This window comes from Humulus lupulus, chromosome 2, assembly GCF_963169125.1.
Source record: "Humulus lupulus chromosome 2, drHumLupu1.1, whole genome shotgun sequence".
In the NCBI taxonomy this organism is placed as follows: Eukaryota; Viridiplantae; Streptophyta; class Magnoliopsida; order Rosales; family Cannabaceae; genus Humulus; species Humulus lupulus.
The window spans coordinates 243,039,682-243,063,275 of NC_084794.1; the positions used below are offsets into that span (position 1 = coordinate 243,039,682).

At 34.6% G+C, this 23,594-nt stretch overlaps 1 protein-coding gene across 1 annotated transcript; it reads right to left on the bottom strand.

Moving 5' to 3' along the window:
- Window positions 1-13,893: 13,893 nt before the first annotated feature.
- Window positions 13,894-20,956, bottom strand: LOC133815319 (uncharacterized). The gene is made up of 4 exons (XM_062248173.1): window positions 20,254-20,956; window positions 18,804-20,159; window positions 17,369-18,526; window positions 13,894-14,018 (listed from the first exon to the last, which is right to left on the bottom strand). Exons 1-4 carry the CDS (start codon window positions 20,954-20,956, stop codon window positions 13,894-13,896), a joined length of 3,342 nt encoding a protein of 1,113 aa, XP_062104157.1.
- Between the last annotated feature and the right edge of the window lie 2,638 nt (window positions 20,957-23,594).

Genomic DNA, 23,594 nt, shown 5'->3' on the forward strand with positions numbered 1-23,594 from the left:
TTTTTTATTTTATTTTTTCAATTTATTTTTAAAAAAGAGTATTGAAGAATTATTGTTGGGGGTGAGCCAAAGGGTACTGAAGAAATGAACGGGGCATTAAGAAAAGCCTTTATTGTTGGAAGAAATTACAGAAGTTGTTGTAAATCCTATAATTGGCATTTTTATAGAAATATTGTTTTCTTAAAAGATAATTCGGTTGTTTCTCTTTATTATAATTTTTTGAAATTCATTTTATCTTTTTGTGAATTTCGGATGATTATGAGTTTCCTTATTTAGCTTTATATTGTCCCAATTTGTTTATAAAGGGAAGTTTTATATTGCAAATATTCAGTACTTACCCAAAATCATTTATGGATTATTTTTTTATATATTTTCGTGCAGCTCAAGAATTAATAAACAAGAAACGGGATCCTTAATATCATTAATTGTTGTTTCCTTTTTTGAGCTTGTTTTTGGTCCGACACAGGTCTGAGCTGTCCCCACCAAAATCGTATCTGTCGGATCAGCATCTTCTAAAAAAGACAACTCTTCATCAATCAAGAATATCTTCAATTATTCTTGCCTTTATTAGAAGAATTCCTTCTCAGCCTTTATGAGCACGAAAAATGACTCTATAAATAGGTCTCTAAAGGCAGTGAGAAAAGCGAACTCCGAGATGCATTATTTGTGAACATAATTGTAATATTTGTGAGAGTTCCTCTTTATTCAAGATCATAAGTATTCACGTGATCTTGTAGAAATATGTGTGTTTAGTTTTTAGTGGTGAGTTTATACCATGTTCATGAGTGAATACACATTGTAATTTGAACACAACGTTTATAGTCTTCGGGAGAAGATTTTTACAAGCCTTGCGTCGGGAGGATGCAAGCACTCGCTGGCCATTGAAGGGAGTTCAAGTGGTTGAGCGTTTCAATCAAAATCAGATTAGTGAAGAGAAGTACAACAAAGTTGTGGCAAATCTCAAGAGGGAGTCTTGTTTTGTTTAAGTCAATATTTTGTACTTGTGATTCTTTATTAATTGGTTTTATTCTCTGGGCGTGGCCCCAAGGAGTAGGTTATCCGAAAGAGTTTCTGAACCTTGTAAAAATTCGTTGTGTTCTTTATTGTTTTGCACTGTCTTTTTATTGTGTTCAGTTTCTGTCGTGACAAGTTCGAATTCTGTCCCGACAGAACTGCAATCTGTTTAAACAGTTAATTACCACTTCGAACTTTAATTAATTCACATGGTTTAATTAATTTGGTAATTACTAAAAACGGAATTTCAATTGGTATCAGAGCGGGTCACTCATTTCTGAGTGTGATCTTGGTTTATTCCATTTGTTATTCTTGTTCTTGCAATGTCTTTTTTCACTGAAGGAGGCTCCATAACTTGCCCCCCTTTACTCAATGATTCAAACTATCCATACTGGAAAGTTAGAATGAGAGCCTTCATCAAATCTCAAGATGAAAAGGCTTGGATAGTTGTTTTAAGTGGTTGGACTCCTCCAGCAGAAAGCGATGATGTAACTAAGGTAAAATCTGAACTTGACTGGACTGATGCTGAAGATAAACTGTCCAGTTACAATAATAAAGCAGTACATGCTATTTTTAATGGTGTTGGTGAATGTTACATTAAATTGATTTCTTCATGTGTGTTCGGCCAAAGATGCTTGGCAAATCCTTCAAACTCAATTTGAAGGAACTGCTGATGTCAAGCGTTCTAGGCTTGTTATGCTCACAACAAAATTTGAAAATTTGAAAATGAAACCCTCACTGAATTTTATGAGAAATTGTCAGATATTGCTAACGAATACTTTGCTCTTGGTGAAAAACTTGAAGATAATGTTTTGGTTCGAAAAATTGTTAGAGTTCTCCCTAACAGGTTTCAGACAAAGCTAACTGCAATTGAAGAAGCAAAAGATCTGGACAAAATGAAAGTAGAAGAATTAATGTGTTCACTTCGAACTTTTGAACTAAACCAACAAATTAGACAGAAAGGTAAGACAGAGGAAATCAAGGAAAAATCTATTGCCTTGAAATCTTCTAAAGAAAAGAAGGAAAGTTCGGATGATGAGGATGATGAGATGGCCTTGTTGACAAAAAAATTTCAAAAATACATAAAGAAATTGGGAAACAAAAAGGTCATATCCAAAAACCCAAAAGGTAATTTTTCTAAACCCTTTGAGACTAATAAAAAGGGTATTCAGTGCAGGGAATGTGAAGGATTTGGACACATTCAATCTGAGTGTGCAAATACCTTAAAGAAAAAGAAAGTCATGACAGCCACGTGGAGTGACCAAGACTCTGAACAGAGTGATGAGGAGGAAAATAGTGTTGCCTTAACCTCTATTCACAAAGGTATGATTTTCTCTTCAGTTAATTACAAGGATGTGTTATGCCTTAATAATTCTGTTCAGAATAATGAGAATTCTGACATTGATTCTGATGATTCTGACTTAGATGAAGAGTCATTGAAATAGTCTTATAAAATAATGTATGATCAATGGCTGAAAGTGTGTTCTGAGAATCGTCTAATGGCTAGCAATAATAAAAAATTTGTTGAAAAATTTGAAAAACTTGAGATGATTATTGCTTCAAAAAATGATGAAATTAATTCTTTGAATAAAGAAATTGATTTTTTGCAAAAAGGTGTCAAAATGCTTAATCCTAGATCTGGAATATTAGATGATATTCTTTCTGTAGGAAAAAAGGCTGGTGATTATAGTGGATTAGGATCTAATGGATCTGAATCCTCATGAAAAACGGTTTTTGTAAAATCTATGAATTATCCGTCTGTTGTGCCAACTAACCGTTTTGCAGGAACAAGTCACTCTGCAACTATCTACAACTAAAGAAAATTTCTCCAAAAAGAAACATTGGACAATTTGTACCAGTTTGTCATTTTTGTGGGATGAAAGGACACATAAGACCTAAGTGTTTTTCTCTGTTAAATTTGTTTAAAAAGAATTATGTTAAACACTTTGGTAGTATGAATCAATTCTTGACCAAAAGAAATTCAAAATAAAAAACAAAATGGGTCAAGAAAGTTAACTCTGTTTGCTTGGCTACCTTTACCTGTCATAAAATGCATGGATCTAGTTCATGGTACTTTGATAGCGATTGTTCAAGACATATGACAGGTAATGCCAACATACTTACCAACTTCAAATCCTTGAAGTGTGGAGTTGTAACATTTGGGGATGGAATGACAGGAAATATTTTAGGTAAAGGTACTCTAAACATTGAAGGGTTACCGAAACTGAAAAATGTGCTTCTTGTTGATGGGCTGAAAGCCAACTTAATTAGCATAAGTCAAATTTGTGACCAAGGTTTTCTTGTTAATTTTTCGCATGATAAGTGTAATGTTTTAAATCAAAGTGGTGATATTGTTCTCAAAGGTTCTCGTTCTTTGGATAATTGTTACATTCTCACACAAAAATTCACATGTCATGCATCTTCATCAAGTTTTAATATTACTGACTTGTGGCATGAAAAACTTGGACATATAAATTTCAAGAACTTGAAAAAGATTGCTAATGCAGGTCTCATCCGTGGTATACCCAAACTTGGTAAAGAATCGCTTGGTAAGTGTGAATCATGTCAATTGGGAAAACAGTTGAAAATTTCCCATAAAGTATTAGAATTATTGCATATGGATCTCATGGGTCCTATACAACTGATATTTATACTTCAAACGTGTTAGAATTATTGCATATGGATCTCATGGGTCCTATACAAGTTGAAAGTATTAATGGTAAGAGATACATTTTTGTATGTGTGGATGATTTTTCTAGATTTACTTGGGTAGATTTCTTAAGAGAAAAATCAGATACATTTGAAGCTTTTCAAACTCTATGTACAAGATTGAGAGTTGAAAAAAATTGTAATATTGGAAAGATTGTACGAATATGGAGTGAACATGGTAAGGAGTTTGAAAATTCTGTTTATGATGAATATTGTAAATCTTTTAGAATTTTGCATGAATTTTCTGCTCCCAAAACCTCTGAACAAAATGGGGTAGTGGAATGGAAAAATCGTACTTTGTAGGAAATGGCCAGAGTTATGCTTAATAGCAAAAAACTCACAAAGAAATTGTGGGCGGAAGCAATTAATACAGCTTGTTACACAATTAATCGTGTTTTTCTGCGTCCAGGTACAAATAAAACTCCTTATGAAATCTGGAAAGGTAGAAAACCCAATGTCAATTATTTCCATGTATTTGGGTGTCTGTGTTACATTCTTAGAGATTGTGAGAATCTGGGAAAATTTGATGCCAAAAGCGATATGGGTGTTTTTCTTGGTTATTCCACCAATAGTAGGGCTTATCGTGTTTATAACATGAGAACCCAAACTATTATGGAATCAGCTAATGTGGTTGTAGATGATTTAAAAGATTTTTCTGAGTACTCCCATGAGGAGGAATTGACAGGCTCATTGATGATCAACATTATAAAGAAATAGCAGATCTGACAGCACAACCCTCGGCGGGGACAACAGCCACTGCTTACGTATCAAACGCTGATTCTGTCGAAACAACAATTGGGCAAACAGAGAAGAAAGATCCAATTATTTTCTCTGACTCTATTCAAAGATAACCATCAACTAGAGTAAAAAAGAATCACCCTTCTGACCTTATTTTGGGAAATCTTGAAGAGAGTATGGTCACTCGAAAGAGGTATGTAAATTTGGTTCAATTTGTTTGTTTTACTTCTACTTTGGAACCAAAAAATGTGAAGGAAGCCTTAAATGATGAATCATGGATCAATTCTATGCAAGAAGAGCTAGATCAATTCACAAGGAATGATGTATGGATTCTTGTCCCTAGACCGAGTCATACTAGTGTTATAGGTACAAAGTGGATATTTAAAAATAAGACTGATGAATTTGGGACCATAATAAGAAATAAAGCTAGACTAGTTGCACAAGGGTACACTCAAGTTGAAGGAATTGATTTTGATGAGACATTTGCCCCTGTTGCAAGACTTGAATCCATAAGATTATTACTAGCTATTTCATGTGTTCTTGGTTTTAAATTGTTCCAAATGGATGTAAAATCTACCTTCTTAAATGGATTTTTGAATGAAGAAGCTTATGTGAAATAACCCAAAGGGTTTGAGGATCCTTACAATCCTAATCATGTTTTTAAATTGCAAAAAGTTTTGTATGGGCTGAAACAAGCCCCATGGGTTTGGTATGAGAGACTAACTCATTTTTTGGTCTCAAAAGGGTACAGGAGAGGAGGAGTAGACAAAACACTTTTTATCAAAAATGTTGATAAAAATATTATGATAGCACAAATTTATGTTGATGATATAGTGTTTGGTTCTACTAATGATTCTCTAGTGCAGGAATTTGTGAAACAAATGCTAGAAGAGTTTGAGATGAGCATGGTAGGAGAACTCAATTTCTTCTTAGGATTTCAAGTGAAGCAGTCAGATGAGGGAATTTTCATTTCACAAAGAAAGTATGCAAGAAATCTAGTGAAAAGATTTAGACTCGATGCGTCTAAACCTGCTAAAACTCCAATGGGTACTAGGTCAAATTATCTAAAGATGAAAATGGGAAGAAAGTTGATCCAACTCTTTACAGGAGTATAATTGGGAGTCTCCTTTACTTAACTGCAAGTCGCCCTGATATCAGTTACAGTGTTGGAGTGTGCGCTCGTTTCCAAGGGAACCCCATGGAGTCTCATGTGACTGCTGTAAAAAGAATTATTCGTTACATCAATAATACTCTTGATTTAGGCATTTGGTACTCCAAAGAAACAAATTCTAACCTTGTGTGTTATAGTGATGCAGATTGGGCAGGAAACACTGATGATCGCAAAAGTACAAGTGGTGGTTGTTTTTACTTAGGAAACAATTTGGTCTCCTGGCATAGTAAAAAACAAAACTCCATCTCCTTGTCAACAGCCGAAGCTGAGTACATTGCTGCTGGAAGCTGTGGTACTCAACTTTGTGGATGAAACAAATGTTGGCAGACTATGGGTTTGATATTAAAACTTTAACAATTTTTTGTGATAATATAAGTGTTATTAATATCTCCTAAAATCCTGTTCAGCACTCTCGCACTAAACATATTGACATTAGTCATCATTTTATTAGGGAACTTGTTGAAAACAAAACATTGATTTTAGAATATGTTGAGAGTAACAAACAAATTGCAAATATTTTTACTAAAGCTTTAGACACGGTCAGATTTGATTCCCTCAGGAAGTCCTTAGGGGTTTTTTTTATTTGAAATTTCCAATAAATTGATTATCTTGCCTTGCATATGTGTTTGTGTAAATATTTTGTTCTGTTTTGAAGAAATTTGATGAGCATATTTTTTGTATTTTAGAAAATGATCGTTATAAGTCCTATACTCTGTTGGAATAAAAAACCATATTTGAAAAATTATAGACCATCCAATTTATATTTGATCAAATCATTATGTTTGTTTGAGCATTCCTTAATCCAGTTTCTTTTTCAAGCTCCATTTTGGAAAAGAGCTACCTATACTGATGTGTGAAAGCCGACACTGAGTAAGTTGGTACCAAGTAATTAGCAATTATATTGGAGGATACTTTACCAGTGTAAAGGGCTACCATCATTATAAGAGTTATAGCCTCCATTATGGTTACAATTTGAAAAAGGCTAAAATAGCCAAATATGGGCAATGACCCTAGCGTTAAAAGGCCAAAAAGAAACGCCAAATTGATTACACATGCACACACACATGCTTGTTGACTAGACTGTGTAAGATGGTTGTAAGACTCATACATATAATGAATTGATTCAAATATGTTTTGTGTTTGGTATATTTTTCGAATTATGGTATCTTAGTATGTGAATTATAACTCATTTATCTAATTTGTGAAAAATATGGTTATCTTGTTTCTTTTGAACAGGACTTGACATTTACATGGACACATATGGTATGGCAATTTACATTATATTTTCGGTAATTTTATAATAAAATAAAATAAAAAAATTGTAAAATAAAATCTGTTTTGTACCGTGTATTTTTTTAAAAAAAAGGTTTGAAAAATTAATTGATGCAATTTATTTGTTTTATCTCAATATATTCTAAAATATTCAAAAACTTTCCAATTTTGAGGTGTGAAATAATTTGTTTTAAAAAGGAGATATTTTGACATTTATCACATAAAATTCGGTTACCCATTTTTTGAACTTGCCTCATTTGTGCACCGAATACTCTATATATTCGGTTTCACTTTGGTTGTTTCATTCTCAGTGTTTTCTTGTTTGTCTCTCTCACATATAACCAAAGTGTGTAGGGTTTTTTCTTTGTGTGTTTCACTTGTTTCTCAGCAGGAGACAATTCCTGAGTCAGTTCCCATTGCCACTCCTCCAGTCCCAGCATCAATCCCTGCTACATCTCTTACTCCAGGCCGTCGACCTAAAACCACAGCAAGAAAGAAGGTTCTTGCTTTTTCAGGTCCCATTGGATCTTCTGTTCTTGGAGCTTCAAATAAAGGGGTCACGTTTCCCAACTTGGATGCTGAACCAATCCTAGTCTTGACGGTTTCACTCACCTCTCCCGAAGGTCAAATAAAAGCCAAACCCGCCTTGGCAACAAGTCATTCCAAATCAATTTCCACTGAAGCTCTGTCTGGTCCATTTGATCATGACTCTGAGTCATAGCTATCTTCTGATGTTTTGACCCTAAGGCAAAAGGCAAACGCAAGACCAAAGATGTTGAAACAAAGAAAGGGAAGAAGGCCAAAGTGGCTCCAACAAAAGGTACCAGCTCCATCTCTGATTCATCTCCTCTATCCCGATTTAAATTAAAGGCAAAATCAACCCACCTCCTTGCACCTCATCGGAGGATATTTCTCCTAAAACGGAAGACTCTCAACCTGAGTTGGACCCTTCCTTGACCGAGCCAAATTCTGATGTTCCTCTTGATGATTTGGCGGAGGAGACTGAATCTGAAGAAGACCCATTCGAAGCCTCTCCTGTTGCATCTGACCCAAAAGGTACCACACCTTTGGCATTTCTCGAATTGTCTTCCAAACTCACTAAACAAAAAGGTGCTCCTGTCCGTACCTCAGGTTCTTTCAAAGCCCATTCTCTTACTTTCTGTTTTAATGATAATGAGAAGAACATGCAATTATATGAGCATCGTCATTTTATAAGTGAGAGAAATTTTCTTTTTGCTCCTCATCGTGTTTTTGGGGTCTTACTTACTTTAGAGGAAAGAGGTTGGTCGCGATCTTTGTCTGGGTTTGATGGGTTTGTGCCTCGGGTTGTTAAAGAATTTTATGCAAATTTGAATGATGATTTATTAGACCAATCTTCTTTTATGTTTCATAAGGTGTATGTTAGGGGACATTGGTATAAGTTTGGTCAATCTGAAATTGCTAAAGCCCTCAATCTCGTTCCTGTTGAGATTGATGATTCTATTGAGTTTGCAAAGGATCAAGTTTTGTCTGAATTGGTTGGTCAAGCTATGGTGTGGGAACCGAGCACCTCTCTTCGGGTCACGGATCTCACTCATTATTATGGTGCTCTTTTGAAATTCATAATGTTTAATTGGATGCCTACCACTCATTCCTCTACCATCACTCAAGACATGGCCTTTCTATTGTTCAAAATTGGGACTGGAGTCGCAATTGATCTTGCTGCTGTTATTTTTGATCAAATCATGTCTTTGAGTGGTGCCAAATGCAAGGGTCAACACTTGATGTTTCCACAAGTCATTTAAAAACTTTTGGACTCTCAGCGTCCTTTGAAGAAGTCCCATGAGACTTTGACTTCTCCTTTGGTTGGTCCCACCTATACTGTCAAAGATGATCATGCTTCGTCCACAGCTCGAAAAGTCAAAGGAATTAATCTGGCTGGTCCTGGTTCTAGCAATGTTGTGCATGACACTCCTGTTGTCCCGACTGATCTCGCTTCTGTCCAGACAGGAATTACAAGTCTTTCTGACCGGTTCACTCTAATGGAGGATACTCAGCACCAAATTCTTGCTTCATTGGCCATTATCAGTGCATCCACCTCTCCTGCTCCATGATGGTCACAGTTCCTTTTGCTCTATTTTTATTTTGCTTTTGATAGATGTAAAAGAACACTTGATGTGTCTTTCTTTTGGTTTAGTTCCCTTTGTTCTTTGGCATTTTCTTAGACAATGAGGGGGAGAGAGAGTAACTCTATTTTTTGGTACAACGATTATGTTGACTGACCTACTGTTTCTTATTGTTTTTTGTTAACAATTTTATCTTGTGCTTTGGTTATCTTTCGCAGTGGGAGTCATTTTGTGACTCCTGTGATTTTAAGCACTTACTTGTGTTTTGCAGGGATATTTTAAAAATAGATATTCTTTGTCTATAAAATTGCCAAAGGGGGAGATTGTAAATCCTATAATCGGCAATTTTATAGAAATATCTTTTTCTTAAAAGATAAATTGGTTGTTTACCTTTATTATAATTTTCGGAAATTCACTTTTTTTTTTTGTGAATTTCGGATGATTATGAGCTTCCTTATTTAGCTTTATATTGTCCCAATTTGTTTATAAAGGGAAGTTTTATATTGCAAATATTCAGCACTTACCCAAAATCATTTTTGGATTATTTGTTTATATATTTTCGTGCAGCTCAAGAATTAATAAACAGGAAACTGGATCCTTAATATCATTAATTGTTGTTTTCTTTTTTGAGCTTGTTTTTGGTCCGACACAGGTCTGAACTGTCCCCACCAAAATCGTATCTGTCGGATCAGCATCTTCTAAAAAAGGCAACTCTTCATCAATCAAGAATATCTTCAATTATTCTTGCCTTTATTAGAAGAATTCCTTCTCAGCCTTTATGAGCATGAAAAAGGACTCTATAAATAGGTCTCTAAAGGTAGTGAGAAAAGCGAACTCCGAGATGCATTATTTGTGAGCATAATTGTAATATTTGTGAGAGTTCCTCTTTATTCAAGATCATAAGTATTCACGTGATCTTGTAGAAATATGTGTGTTTTGTTTTTAGTGGTGAGTTTATACCATGTTCATGAGTGAATACACATTGTAATTTGAACACAACATTTATAGTCTTCGGGAGAAGATTTTTACAAGCCTTGCGTCGGGAGGATGCAAGCACTCGCTGGCCATTGAATGGAGTTCAAGTGGTTGAGCGTTTCAATCAAAATCAGATTAGTGAAGAGAAGTATAACAAAGTTGCGGCAAATCTCAAGAGGGAGTCTTGTTTTGTTTAAGTCAATATTTTGTACTTGTGATTCTTTATTAATTGGTTTTATTCTCTAGGCGTGGCCCTAAGGAGTAGGTTATCCGAAAGGGTTTTAGAACCTTGTAAAAATTCGTTGTGTTCTTTATTGTTTTGCACTGTCTTCTTATTGTGTTCAGTTTCTGTCATGACAAGTTTGGATTCTGTCCCGACAGAACTGTAATCTGTTTAAACAATTAATTACCATTCCGCACTTTAATTAATTCACATGGTTTAATTAATTTGGTAATTACTAAAAACGGAATTTCAGTTGTTTTCTTTATGCCTGCTGACAAAAAGTCATGATCAAGATGGTATGAGTGCTTTATTCTACCAAGAACACTGGGATATTGTAGGTTCGTTGGTATCAAAAATAATTCTGGATTGTTTGAATGAAAATGAGGATTGGTCCATCATTAATTCTACTATTGTCACCCTGATCCCAAAAGTGAAAGAACCTGTTTCCATAAGTGATATTCAACCAATTAGTCTATGTAAAAATTCATCTTAAAGACCTTAATCAATAGACTAAAGCATCTTCTGACTTCAATCATAAGTATTACCCAAAGTGCTTTTGTCCCAGGAAGAATTATCACAGACAATGCAATTATAACTTATAAATGTATCGACAACTTAAAACTAAAGAAGACAGGGAAAAAATGTTATGCAGCGATGAAACTAGATATGAGTAAGGCTTATGACCGGGTTGAATGGAAATTTGTTGAGAAAATATTACCTAAGTTGGTATTTAGGATTCAATGGGTAAAAAAGTTAATGAAATGTGTTACTTCAGTTCGATATTCGTTTCAAATAAATAATTCAGTGTTTGGAGAAGTAATTCCATCTAGAGGATTGAGACAAGGGGATCCTCTTTCACCATATCTATTTTTGGTATGTGCAGAAGACTTTTTAGCTTTGATTAGACAAGCAAAAAGAAGGAAATATATTATGGGATTAAAAGTTGCTAATAATGTTCCATCCATTACTCATCTCTTTTTTGCGGATGACAGTCTCATCATTGTTCAGGCATCTGAAAGATCTTTTCAAGCTATTCATAATATTTTTTCTCTTTACTCAAGATGTTCAGGACATGTATATTCTATTTTCTTTCATAAAATTTAACTTCTAACGATATCTAATTTTAATCATTATATAATATCAAAATTTAAAAGGTCACAATGAGTCCACATAAAAGGAAATTAACTTTTCCACATATGTTAAATTATAACAAGTTATTGATGTATTTCTTCCCAAATACCTCAATAGAGATTAGAAATCTCTATATGTCATCTCTAAACATGCAAAGGACAGAATCCGTAGAGACTTATTTGGGTCTACCTATGATGGGTGGTAGAAACAATAGAGCTTTGTTCAATCCAATAAAAGATAAAATATGGATGTGTTTACATGCCTGGAAATCCAAGCTTTTTTCTCAAGCAAGTAAAGATAGCTTAAAGATTAGCTAAAGATTTATTTATTAATATTAATCAACAAATTTTGGGTTTGTTTAAATAAGTACATTCCTCATGCAGGTAAGGAGATTCTTCTTAAAGTGATAATCCAAGCTATACCAACATATTTTATGTCATGCTTTTCGAATTCCCGAAGGTGTGTGTCAAGATATTGATGGTTTGCAAGCTAGATATTGGTGGGGTTCCACTAGAAGGAAAAAGAAAGTTCCTTGGAGGGCATGGCATAAGATGTGTAGACCAAACAAATGGTGGAATAGGCTTTAACGGTTTCATTCAATACAATCAGGCATTATTGGCAAAACAGGCATGGCTTTTACTGATAAACTCCTCATCTTTTATGACTCAAGTACTTAAAGGACGATACTATCAACATACAAGTATTTTGGAGACTAGAGAGGGACACTACCCCTCTTTGATATGGCGAAATATCTTATGGGGACGAGATTTATTACAGAAGGGTTTGAGACAACGAATAGGTAATAGTAGAGATACCTCAGCTTTTAATGATCCTTGGATACCAAGACCTCCATCTTTCCTCCCTAGCTTAACTAACACATTAGACCCTTTAAGAGTTTCTGACCTTTTGGAAACACAAGGGAAATGGAACATCACACTAGTCCAACAACTTTTCATTACCCCATATGTTCAACATGTTTTAGCCATACCTTTAACCCCATTTGAACATTCAGATTCGTGGTTATGGAACTATACAAAGTATGGGAACTACACTATAAAAAGTGGCTACAATCTAGCTAAATCAAATGATAGATCCTTACCTTCGCCATCAAGTGATGTGATGGCTATATGGTGGAAATCTTTCCGGGGTTTAAAAATTCCACAAAAAATTTTGCACTTTGCATGGAGAGGTTTTCACGAAATTTTACTGACATTGAGAAGCCTATATAATCGAAATATTACAACTCATAGTGTTTGTCCAATTTGTGATTTTGGGGTTGGCTCTAATGCACATGCAATTTTCTGGTGCCCATCTGCCAAAAAAGTTTTGGATTATGTGGACTATCCTTTTCTCCCATAAAGAAAAGAAGACATTTCTTTCAAGGAAATCTTACTTTATGCTTCAGAAATTCTAAAAAGAAGAATCTTTTAAGAAAATGTTGATTATAGCATGGGTAATATGGTTTGAAAGAAATAAAAAAAAACACAGTCAACCAGTAAGACCAGATGATTCAGTGGGCAACACAATATTATGAGACAATAAGAAGTACACAAAATCAGACTGAACAAATTGTTTTACACCAAAGAACTCCAAATCAAAGAGGAGTAGATCAAGGATACCATTCTCTTACTTTGTTTGTTGATGTTGTGAACTCAACTCACACAAACATGATTGACTTTGGAGCAATTATTTTTTCCTCGGATAAAATAGTATTAGCAGCCCTATCAAAACCTTTGAAATGTATATGGGTGTTCTTTAATAACTTTGCAATTGATTAAGACAAATTCCAAAAGATATCTAGATTCTTGAAATTGATAAATAGGAACAATGCACTTTAGAGCTAATATTTATAGGAGCCTAACCAAAAGGGATTCCCCTTTGGTTGAGTTTGTTTTCTAATCACATTTATATATTTATTAATTTAATTTTAATTCTTTCATTAATATTGGTTGGTTTATTTGCAGGGGCCTTATTAGCATTTCAATTTGAAGCACTACTGGATTGGGCTCAAAGACTTGGTCTTTCTCTTGTTGTAGTTTCTTCTGACTCCCTTTCGCTTGTTATGACGTTAAACAATAACACAGTATATAATAATGAACTAGGGTTTATATTTGTTGATATTAAAGCCTTATTGGATAATTTTATGAGGGATACTCTTTCTCATATTAGTTGTCAGTTTAATACTGCAGCTCATGATTTGGCTAAGCACGCCCTAAGGCTAGATGATGAGATTTGTCGGTTGGAGGAAATTCCTCCCCCTATGTGTATTGTGATCTGATTCTCTATAAACAATTTATAATTTAATTACAGAGGAATTTTATTAAGGTCTATTACTAAGTTTGAATCTTAGGCTTGATAAACAATCCCCCAAAAGAATTCTCAACTTGATTTCATTAATATTTTCTTATATTTTGTTTATTTTTGTGATGCAGGTACTTTAATGACCTCCAAAATTGAAGCATTGGTATTATCAGGGGTAGTTGGTTGAGATTACTTTTTTTGTTGTCTTCAGTTTAAACTCATTTTTGCAGTTGTTCTAAAACAATTATGTTTGATTACCTTATGTGAACTTCTTTGTCTAAATTTCTGAGAGCATCCTTGCATGCTTTTTGGCTAGACGAAGAGTTTATATTGGGTAGATGATTATCCTCCTCCAGTTTGTACATTTCATCTTTCCAATCTAAAAAATAATAAAGTTATTCTTTACAAAAAAAAAAAAAAGTATGGATAAGGTTATCACATTATTAAATTATTTATAATTGTATTAGTTGTGGTGTGTTCTCAACATTTTTGTTTTAATAATAAAATGAAATTAATTGAACAATTGTGACACTGAAGAGTTTGTAGTTGTAAAGATAATAGACTTACATTATTTATTATTCTAAGCCTTCTTATTATTTATGTTTAACTTAAAATTATTATTATTATTATTATTATTATTATTATATGTCTGAAAAAATCTAAACAAAAGAATAAAAAAGGAATGGCTTAGCTTATCACAAAAACTCCAGCTGTGTAGATTATATCAAATGTGGGGCCTTTGACAAACTGCATGTTTCAAACAAAGGGAGACTATTAGCAACTGAATTAAATGTGTGCCCTTAATGTAAATAAATACATATTTAAATGTTGGTGACAAAACCAAAATATTTTTATTTAATTATAACATTAATATGATTTATTTACTTGTTTTCAGTTTTTTTTTTTAAATCAGTGGCTTTGTTTTTTTTAGCTATTCATGTTTTGAATTTGTGTCTTTAGGCTAGAGTATGATCTTGATGAAATTCCTATTTTTCTGTTTCTTGTTTCAATATTAATGTGATTCAAACACTTTTAAATGATAATAATAGATGAATGATTTAAAATTATTTATTTAAACTACTTAGTAAATAAGATTATTTAAAAAAAGACATAAATAATTAAATAATAAAATAAAGTAGATATTTTATTAAATTATATAATTATTATTGGGTACCAATATTTAAAATAATAATTATAAAATAAATGATTTTTATTTCTTTGTTGTTCATAAAGAAACATTTTCTAGTTACTTTTTTATTGCAAAACATAATAGAATCACAATTGACCCTAACCACACGTGGATGGGACCAAACTGGAGTTAAAAGGCGTATTAGCTTTGAAGTTTCCAAGTACAAGGTTCTGAAAAGAAAAAAAAAATCAAAAATCAAAAGCTGTAACCTTTTGACTAAATAATATAAAAGTGTATGTAATAACAAAAATGTCTCCCCTTTTCACCAAATTATACAATGCACGTACTCTTTACATATTCTAAATACAAAAAATTTGGTTCACATTCAATCGTTAGTCAAAATTAAAACCAAAAGAAAAATACTAAAGCTGAATAATAATAATAATAATAATAGTAAATCTTCATTGAGGATGTTAAATAAGTTTTTTCAATAAAGCAAACAATATTAACTTTCTTTCCATTAAGTTTTATTAGCACCATTTTGTTTTAGTATATTGAAAATACTAGACCCGAATCCGAATAATAACAGTGAATCTTATACTGAAATGATTCGATGATGTTAAGTCAAAAGATTTATCTAATCTTATTGTTTTTTTTCCTTTTTTTTTTTTTGAGAAAAAAATCTAATCTTATTGTTTGAGTTTTGATTCTTATGTCCTTTCTTATAATAGGGAAATTAACATAAAAAGTGAAAGTAAGCAAGTGATACATATTTTTTTCTTCACTATTTACAAAACAAATAATTATATTAATTATACAAAAATATATGTATTTTAGAAAAATCTATAAAAATATAACATTACAAATCTATAAATAAGAATTTAATTTTTTTTTAAAAAAACAATTAAAATGTCAGAGTAGCTGCACCCTTGAGCACAAGTGAAATTAAGTTCATAAAAAATTTGGAGACCTATTTACTATTGTTGATGTACATTAACTAATAATGAAAGGGAATTGATAAAACCAAAAATTAAAGGCCATGCTTGATTTGGTGGCATAAATTAAAAAAAAATGAGTGGTATAATAAAAAGTTGGGTTCTTTAAAAATTTGATTGGTCATTCTTTGAGTGGGGAAATGAATATTTATTTAATCATCCAATGAAGTTATGATTCCAACAAAAATAGATGTATTCTTTGTTGAAAATGGAAACTAAATAAAGTAAAAAAAAGGTTTATTCCTTGGAACTAATAAATATTGAAAATTGCCAATGTTAATATTCTCCGAATCGGCATTATTAGATTAAATTTAGAGCTATTTATTTACTCTAATAGATAAAACTATTATTGTTATTGTGATTATTATCATCATCATGTACTTGGTCTGTGGGAACTTTATTGTCATAGCTTCTCAAGTCCACTTTTTACACTTATATTAAACTTCATTCGTAATTTTCTTTTTCTTTTTCTTTTTGCTTTCAAATAAAAATTCTTACCATAATTCACAAAAGCCAATTCCACCACAAGTTTCAAACCAACTACATAACTTGTCGTTCTAAGCAAATTTAAGCTGTTTTATAGTTTTTAAAATTAGAAAAGTACTTTGGAAAGAATTTGAGTAAAAAGTATTTTTTAAAATTTAAACTCTTTGGGAGAAGTAAGAAAACATTCTAGTGATTTAATAAATCGGCATTAGACTTTGTTTGAAACTGATATTAAAAAGTAGTAATTAGCTCATGGGTATTAAAATGTTATGAGATATAATGTGTAGACATCATAGTGATATTTCTAATTTAAAAAGGGGTCAGATTAGAAATATCCATAAATGTTTCATTAGTTGTTAAAGAAAATATTATGGTCCCTAATTCATATGGTTCTCTTCTCTTTATCCTGATCTAGAGATAAAACTAACAAAGTTCATATAGTGTTAGAAGATCATCACCCCTACATCCATTATAGTCATGGATGTTTCAAACCATTTCATATGTTAAACAAAATAGTACAAGTTTATCTTTTATGAATAACATTTTGTTTTTTTTTGTTGATAAAATTAATACATGGTTTGATTTTATTTCATTATTTATATTTTAATTAGTTGGTGTATATTATTTGAGTTGCAATGACAAGAAAATAAGAGGAAAAAAAAGGTTAGACAAACATTATTTGGGAATCGTAGTGATAAATAATAAGGATTATTGTTATACCTCAAGTTACTTTTAGGTTTTTTTTGGCTACACTATAATTTACAATTTGTTGCACTTTTAAGTCAATTTTTTTTTTTATCAGTTTGGTTTTTAATCTTTTTAAATCATATAAATTAAGTCTCAAAAGTTTATTTTTTATCACTTTTTTTTTTGAGAAAAAAGGACTCATTAAAACCTCAAGAGTAAACCCAATGGGATAAACCTCAAGAGGAAAAAGAGTGCCTATAAAATATATTGATCAAGTAATGTCATCCTGAATTACAACATTGATACACTCGGGGTATCCAGGCCACCAAACAAAATCATTAGAAAGAGATAAAACAAACTTAGCCAAATAGTGAGCAACATTATTGGCCATCCTAGGACAAAAATTAAAGGAGATACTATGAAAAGAATTACAATAAGCAAGAATATCCCTAATAACATATCCCAGATAAGAATGCTCGATCTTGTGATTGTTAATAGCACGGACCACATTGGCACAATCAGATTCAATGACCACCGTATGATACCCAAGTCTTGAGCACAACAAGATACTGTGATAAACCGCCAAGGCTTCAGCAATAGTAGGGTCCAATAAATGATCCCATGACCACGTACTAGAGGCAAGGACCATGCCATGAAAGTCACGGAATACCGCCCCAGCTCCAGCCTTCTTCGCAACATGGTCAAGACCAGCATAACAATTAATTTTGACAACACCCTCCACTGGTTTCTCCCAGCGATGCACTTTCGGAGTTTCCCTCAAGGACTCACTGGCGGGGATAGAACCACCATTGGCATTCAAGTGACGATCTAGAAATGCCAAGCTCCATTCAATAACCATCTGATCAGGAAGAGTAGTCTTCTCATTAACAAATATATTACGCCGATACCAAATACGCCATAAACACACAATGAGTTTTCCAAAGTCAGCTACAGATAAAGAAACTAAGCAATTTAACAAAAACTCATAAAAGTCCATTCCAGTGTAAGGAGGGACATGCATAATATTACCAACAGTGTGGCTAAAGTTACCCAGTCTATCATAATTCCATAAAACATGGATGACAGTCTTAGGACCCTTCAGGCAAAAAGGGCATAAGGAAGCAACAAAAATACCTCGATTGAAAAGATTAGAAAAGGTAGGCAGCCAGTTATTAGCACCTCTCCACAAAAATTGCCTCACTTTCCCAGGAATATTTAATTGCCAGATTTTAGTCCATATCACCGAAACTCCATTAGAACCTGAAGCCTGGCCCATCCCCAACAAAGGAATGGCCTGCCAATATCCACTTTTGACGGTATGAGAACCTGAAGACTCAAAATGCCATATAACACAATCAGTAACAGGAAGATGATTGCGAGGGATAGAAAGAATAGCAGTCGCCTCTTGCAAATTAAAAGCCTCATTGATCAAAACAGAGTTCCAATTACCATCAGGAAGAAGAAGGCTAGAGACCATTGCATCTTCGGGAAGAAAATGATCCGAGCAAGACCTATCACCATTCAGGCGGGGGTTCCAGCGGTCATGATACACAGAGACATTATTTCCATCTTTGATAAGCCACCTAGCCCCTGAAAGAAAAAGCTCTTTACCCCATAAAATTGATCTCCAGATGAAAGAGGATTTTTTTTGAGCTATTGGCAGTAAACACTGAGGAAGTAGGATAATAGAGTACTTTCATAACCTTTGCAACGAGAGAATCCGGATTAGAATAAAGTCTTGCGGCCTACTTAGCTAACAAAGCTTGATTAAACAAGGAAAGACCTCTGAACCCCATTCCTCCATCCGACTTGTGCCAACAAAGTCTCTCCCAAGTACACCAGTGTAACTTCTATTTTTCCACATTACCACCCCACCAGAATCTAGCACAGAGCCGATGAATTTCTTTAATGAAACTAGCAGGCAGCTTAAACAAGTTCATAGAATAAGCAGGGATAGATTGGATGAAAGATTTAATAAGCACCTCTTTCCCAGCAGCAGAGAAGGACCGAGATTTCCAGCTAAACAATTTATTCCAAATAGAGTCTTTGAGGGATTGAAAAAGACCTTTCTTACTCTGCCCAGCATAACAAGGTAAACCAAGGTACTTCTCATGGCAAACAACCACAGGAACACCAAGAATTGCGGCCATGTCAGCAGCATCACTAGAAGAAATCCGAGAACTAAAACACATGGCAGACTTAGAAAAATTCACAAGTTGACCAGAAGCCTTACCATACCAATCCAGAAGCTGCTTAAAATGGTGACAAGCATACACTGATGCTTTGAAAAAGAAAAGGCTATCATCAGCAAAAAGGAGATGGGAGATCTGGGGACCAGTACGCCCACAAGATAGACCCGAGAGTGAGCCATTCACACAATCACGTTGTACAAGAGTAGACAAACCTTCAGCACAGATCAGAAATAGAAAGGGTGACAAAGGATCACCTTGTCGAAGACCCCTGCCAGGAATAATTTTACCCAATATTTCACCATTCAGATTAAAAGCATAGTCAACCGAAGAAATACAAGCCATAACTAAACTGATCCATTTCTCATGAAAGCCCAGTTTCCTCATAAGGCTACATAAGAAACTCCATTCAACACGATCATAAGCTTTAGACATGTCAAGCTTGAGAGCAAAAGCACCGGTTTTACTTTTAACACGCCGTTTCAGATGGTTAACACACTCAAAGCCAATCATGGCATTATCAGTAATAAGATGTCCAGGGAGGAAGGCACTTTGCTCATCAGAAATCACTGAACCCAGAATCTCACGTAATCGATTAGTCATAGATTTTGCAATAATCTTGTAAAGCACATTACACAAACTAATAGGACGAAAATCCGAAGCATGTTTAGGATCATCAATTTTAGGGATAAGAGTGATAAGAGTAGAATTGATACCTTTAATATGCCCACCCTCATTCAAAAAATGGAGACAAACAGAGCTAACTTTAGGACCAACAGTATCCCAATACTTCTGATAGAAGCCTGTAGACATACCATCCTTGCTAGGACTTTTAGAAGGACTCATTTGGAAAAGAGCCTTCCTCACATCCTCGCTAGTATAGGGTCTAGTCAGTTGATCGTTCATACGAGAAGTGACCTTGGGAACAATAGCATTAAGAACAGGATCCATATCAGCACAAGTAGGAGAACCAGACTCAAAAATAGACTGGAAATAGTCTTGATAGACACCCGCGAGGTTATCTTGCCCGAACACTTCAGTATCATTCTTATCAAAAAGAGAGCCAATAAAGTTTCTTTTTTTTCCGAGCAGTGGCACTCTTATGAAAATAAGCAGTGTTGTGGTCACCCAGCTTGAGCCAATTCTGCTTAGAGCGGGGTGCCCAATATTTTTCTTCTTTGTAATGAAGCACATCCAATTCCTTCTCAAGAGACACATAATCTTTCAAATTAGCAGCCGAGAGAGAAGCATCCAAAATTTTTAATTGTTTTTGCTTTTTCTTAATATTATTATGATGCCTTTTAAACACAGTAGTGTTCCAACGACCAAGATTAGTGGCAACATTAGCAATTTTAGTAGCCAAAGTCTCAAAGTTATACCCCACACCACTATTCCATGCCGAAGAAATAATATTCCCACATTCCTCATCCTCCTCCCAAACAGTCTCAAAATGAAACCGAGACTTAAGCAACACATGCCCCTTAATGCCCTCATTAGTATGATTAAATTGGACATGAACAGGTCGATGATCAGAACCCCAAAAGCTAAGATGAGACACAGAAAAACTAGGGAACAAATCGAACCATTTCAGATTACCAAGCATGCGGTCAAGACGTACCTGAGTGAACGTGCTATCTTTGTGCCGATTACACCAAGTAAACTTCGGGCCCGAGAAACCCAAATCAACAAGATCACAATCAGATAAAGCTTGTTTGAAGTTCCTCATGAGATAATTGGGCCTAGACGTCGCACCATCTTTCGCACTAGCAACAATAATTTCATTCAAATCACCCCCGCACAACCAAGGACCGTCATAAGACGAAGCCAACATACCCAAGAAACGCCAGAAATCCTTCCTAAGGATAGCATCAGGCTAACCATACAACCCCGTAAAACGCCAAGACGAGGAACCAACAACATGGATGAAAACGTCAATATGAAACTTAGAGAATTGGATAAGCTCAACATCAACGGAGTCCCCCCACATCAGACAGAGACCACCGTTACGACCAATTTTCTCAACAAAAATCTTACCACAAAAACCAAGACAAACTCGAAGAACTTCCAATTGAGACTGCAAACTAAGAGTTTCGGACAGAAAAGCAAAGTATGGCTTCAACTTCTTAATGTGGCCAAGCAAAGCTTGGAACGTCCAGTCCTGGCCTAGACCTTCAACGTTCCACACGAGGCAATTCATAATGCTCAGCGGCCTAGCTCCACCGCTAGGTCCGCCGTTGAGATAGTGTCAATAGCTTCATCATCAACCACTCCCGGTAAAACATCCGAAGCAACAGAAAGAGGGACCAAAACCTCATCAACCAAAGAGCTCAAGAGCTGAGGTTTCGCTTGACTCTTTTGAACAGATAAAAAATCACCACGAGATCCCGTAAGGGTACCAGCTTTGCGTCCCTGGTGACTACGAGAAGCAGCGATAACTCCAAAAGAAGCAGGGAGTATACGTCTCTTACTTCCAGCGGCATAGGAAGGAGGAGAAAGAGAGCTGGCCTGTGATGTAGAGCCAAAAACGACTGCACTGTTTGACTTTTTGATGGGGGTAGTCTCATGCACGTAAAAGTGTTCTTCATGCAAGCTACTAGCACGTGAGGAAGGGTCCGCATTCAAGTCCAAAACATCATCACTATTATTTAGTGAATTAATAATAGGTACACCATCTGTCTTCTCAAGGGATCAAACCCATGCATATAGGATTCCTCCCCATGCAAATTAATATTACGTGAGGAAGTGTCCCTACTCAAGTCCAACACAACATCATTATTTTTTAATGGATTAAAATCCAAAGGAAGACTTTCAACAGTAGGGTCCACACTATTAACGTTAGAAGAAATCAAACTTTTTCCAATATTTAGAGATTTAATACTCGAGCAAATTGAAGGACATAAAGGAGGAGAATCTTCAGGAATTACTTCTTCAAGAGCCACAAAATCAGCATTATTCCCATTAATATTATCTTTTTTAGTAACAGATTTTTTGCCACAGTCAATCACGGGATCACTATCCTCATTAATAACAATTCCATTAGAAAGAGAAGATTTTGGGATAGCTACAACTTTGACAACAGGTTCCGAAACCATTGCCTTCCCCTTCCTTGAGTGCTGGCGTAAATCAGGGCGTGGCGGGCGCACGTTACCGGTCGAAAATTTTTCCTTCCAAACCGGATCAGCAGCAGCCCTTGTCGTCACACCATTGGGCTCCGAACCAGACCCACGATTAGCGACCACACGAGAACGTTTTACCGGGGCATAATTATTCACAGAGGGCAAGGCTTTGATCCATTCTCCATACTTAAAGCAAGGTTTCCCATTCACACTAAAAACCTTAGCTTTACATTCTCTAATCGGGTGCCCAATAATACCGCAATTAAAACAAAGATTCGGGAGGTGTTCAAATTTCAAAGCAACGAGACTTTTATCCATACCAGAGACTAAAATAACCTTTACGGCACGGGGAAGTGGCTTAGTTATGTCAATGGAAATCCGTACTCGGAGAAAACGACCCAAATGATCACCAAAAGAACCAGTCGCCACCTCAATCACAGGACCAATGAGCGCACCAACTTCGTATCCAACCTCAGTCGAAAGACAGCAAATCGATAAATTATGCAAATGAATCCAGAAAGAAACATAATTAAAACACAGATCCGAGTAGTTACCAATCCCAGTTGGTTTAGCCAAAACCAACAAGGAGTGCTCCACTATCCATGGTCCGCCTCTAAGAACACGAAGACGGTCGTCGTCAAGAACGAACTTAATGAGAAACATATTAGGCTTGAGAAGATCAACCTCAAAAGTCCCCTTTAACTTGCACATATTATTAGTTGAAATCAAAACAGCCTCACGGGGTATATTACCTGCTTAAATGATACATCCGACAAGAGAACGAGCGACCTTCTCTAACCCCTTAGAGATAACGTTCACATCAAGATCACCTTGAATAGTTTCATCAGAAATATCAACATCTAAAGCGTATTGAAGCGCGACTAACTCATCGGAATCCATAACAAAACACGACCAATAGACCACAATCACCACTTCGAACTCAAACACTAACGATGACAGAACTTCAAAGGAGAAGAAGGACAACCGAGAGAGAGAGCGAAAACTTTCAACTATTATTACTTCTTCTTTTTTTAACAGAAGTGAGAAAAACTTAGTCCCAACTTTTTCTAAATTGAAGAGTTGGATCCTAAATATTATTTTTGTTTTTCTTTCTTTCAAAATTTATAAAAAATACACAAAAAAGTGTAAATTAGTTTTTACTTACTTTGACCACCTAATTTATGTTCAAATATGATGGTAAAATTTTGAAAATCAATTTTTTTTTCTGTTAATCAATGAATGATTGTAGAATTTTGACAATATATTTACATTCGTTTTTGGACATACTGAAATGAAATGAAGGTAGATGTATTTCAAAATTCCATTCATATTTTTTAACTAGAGAAAAAAATA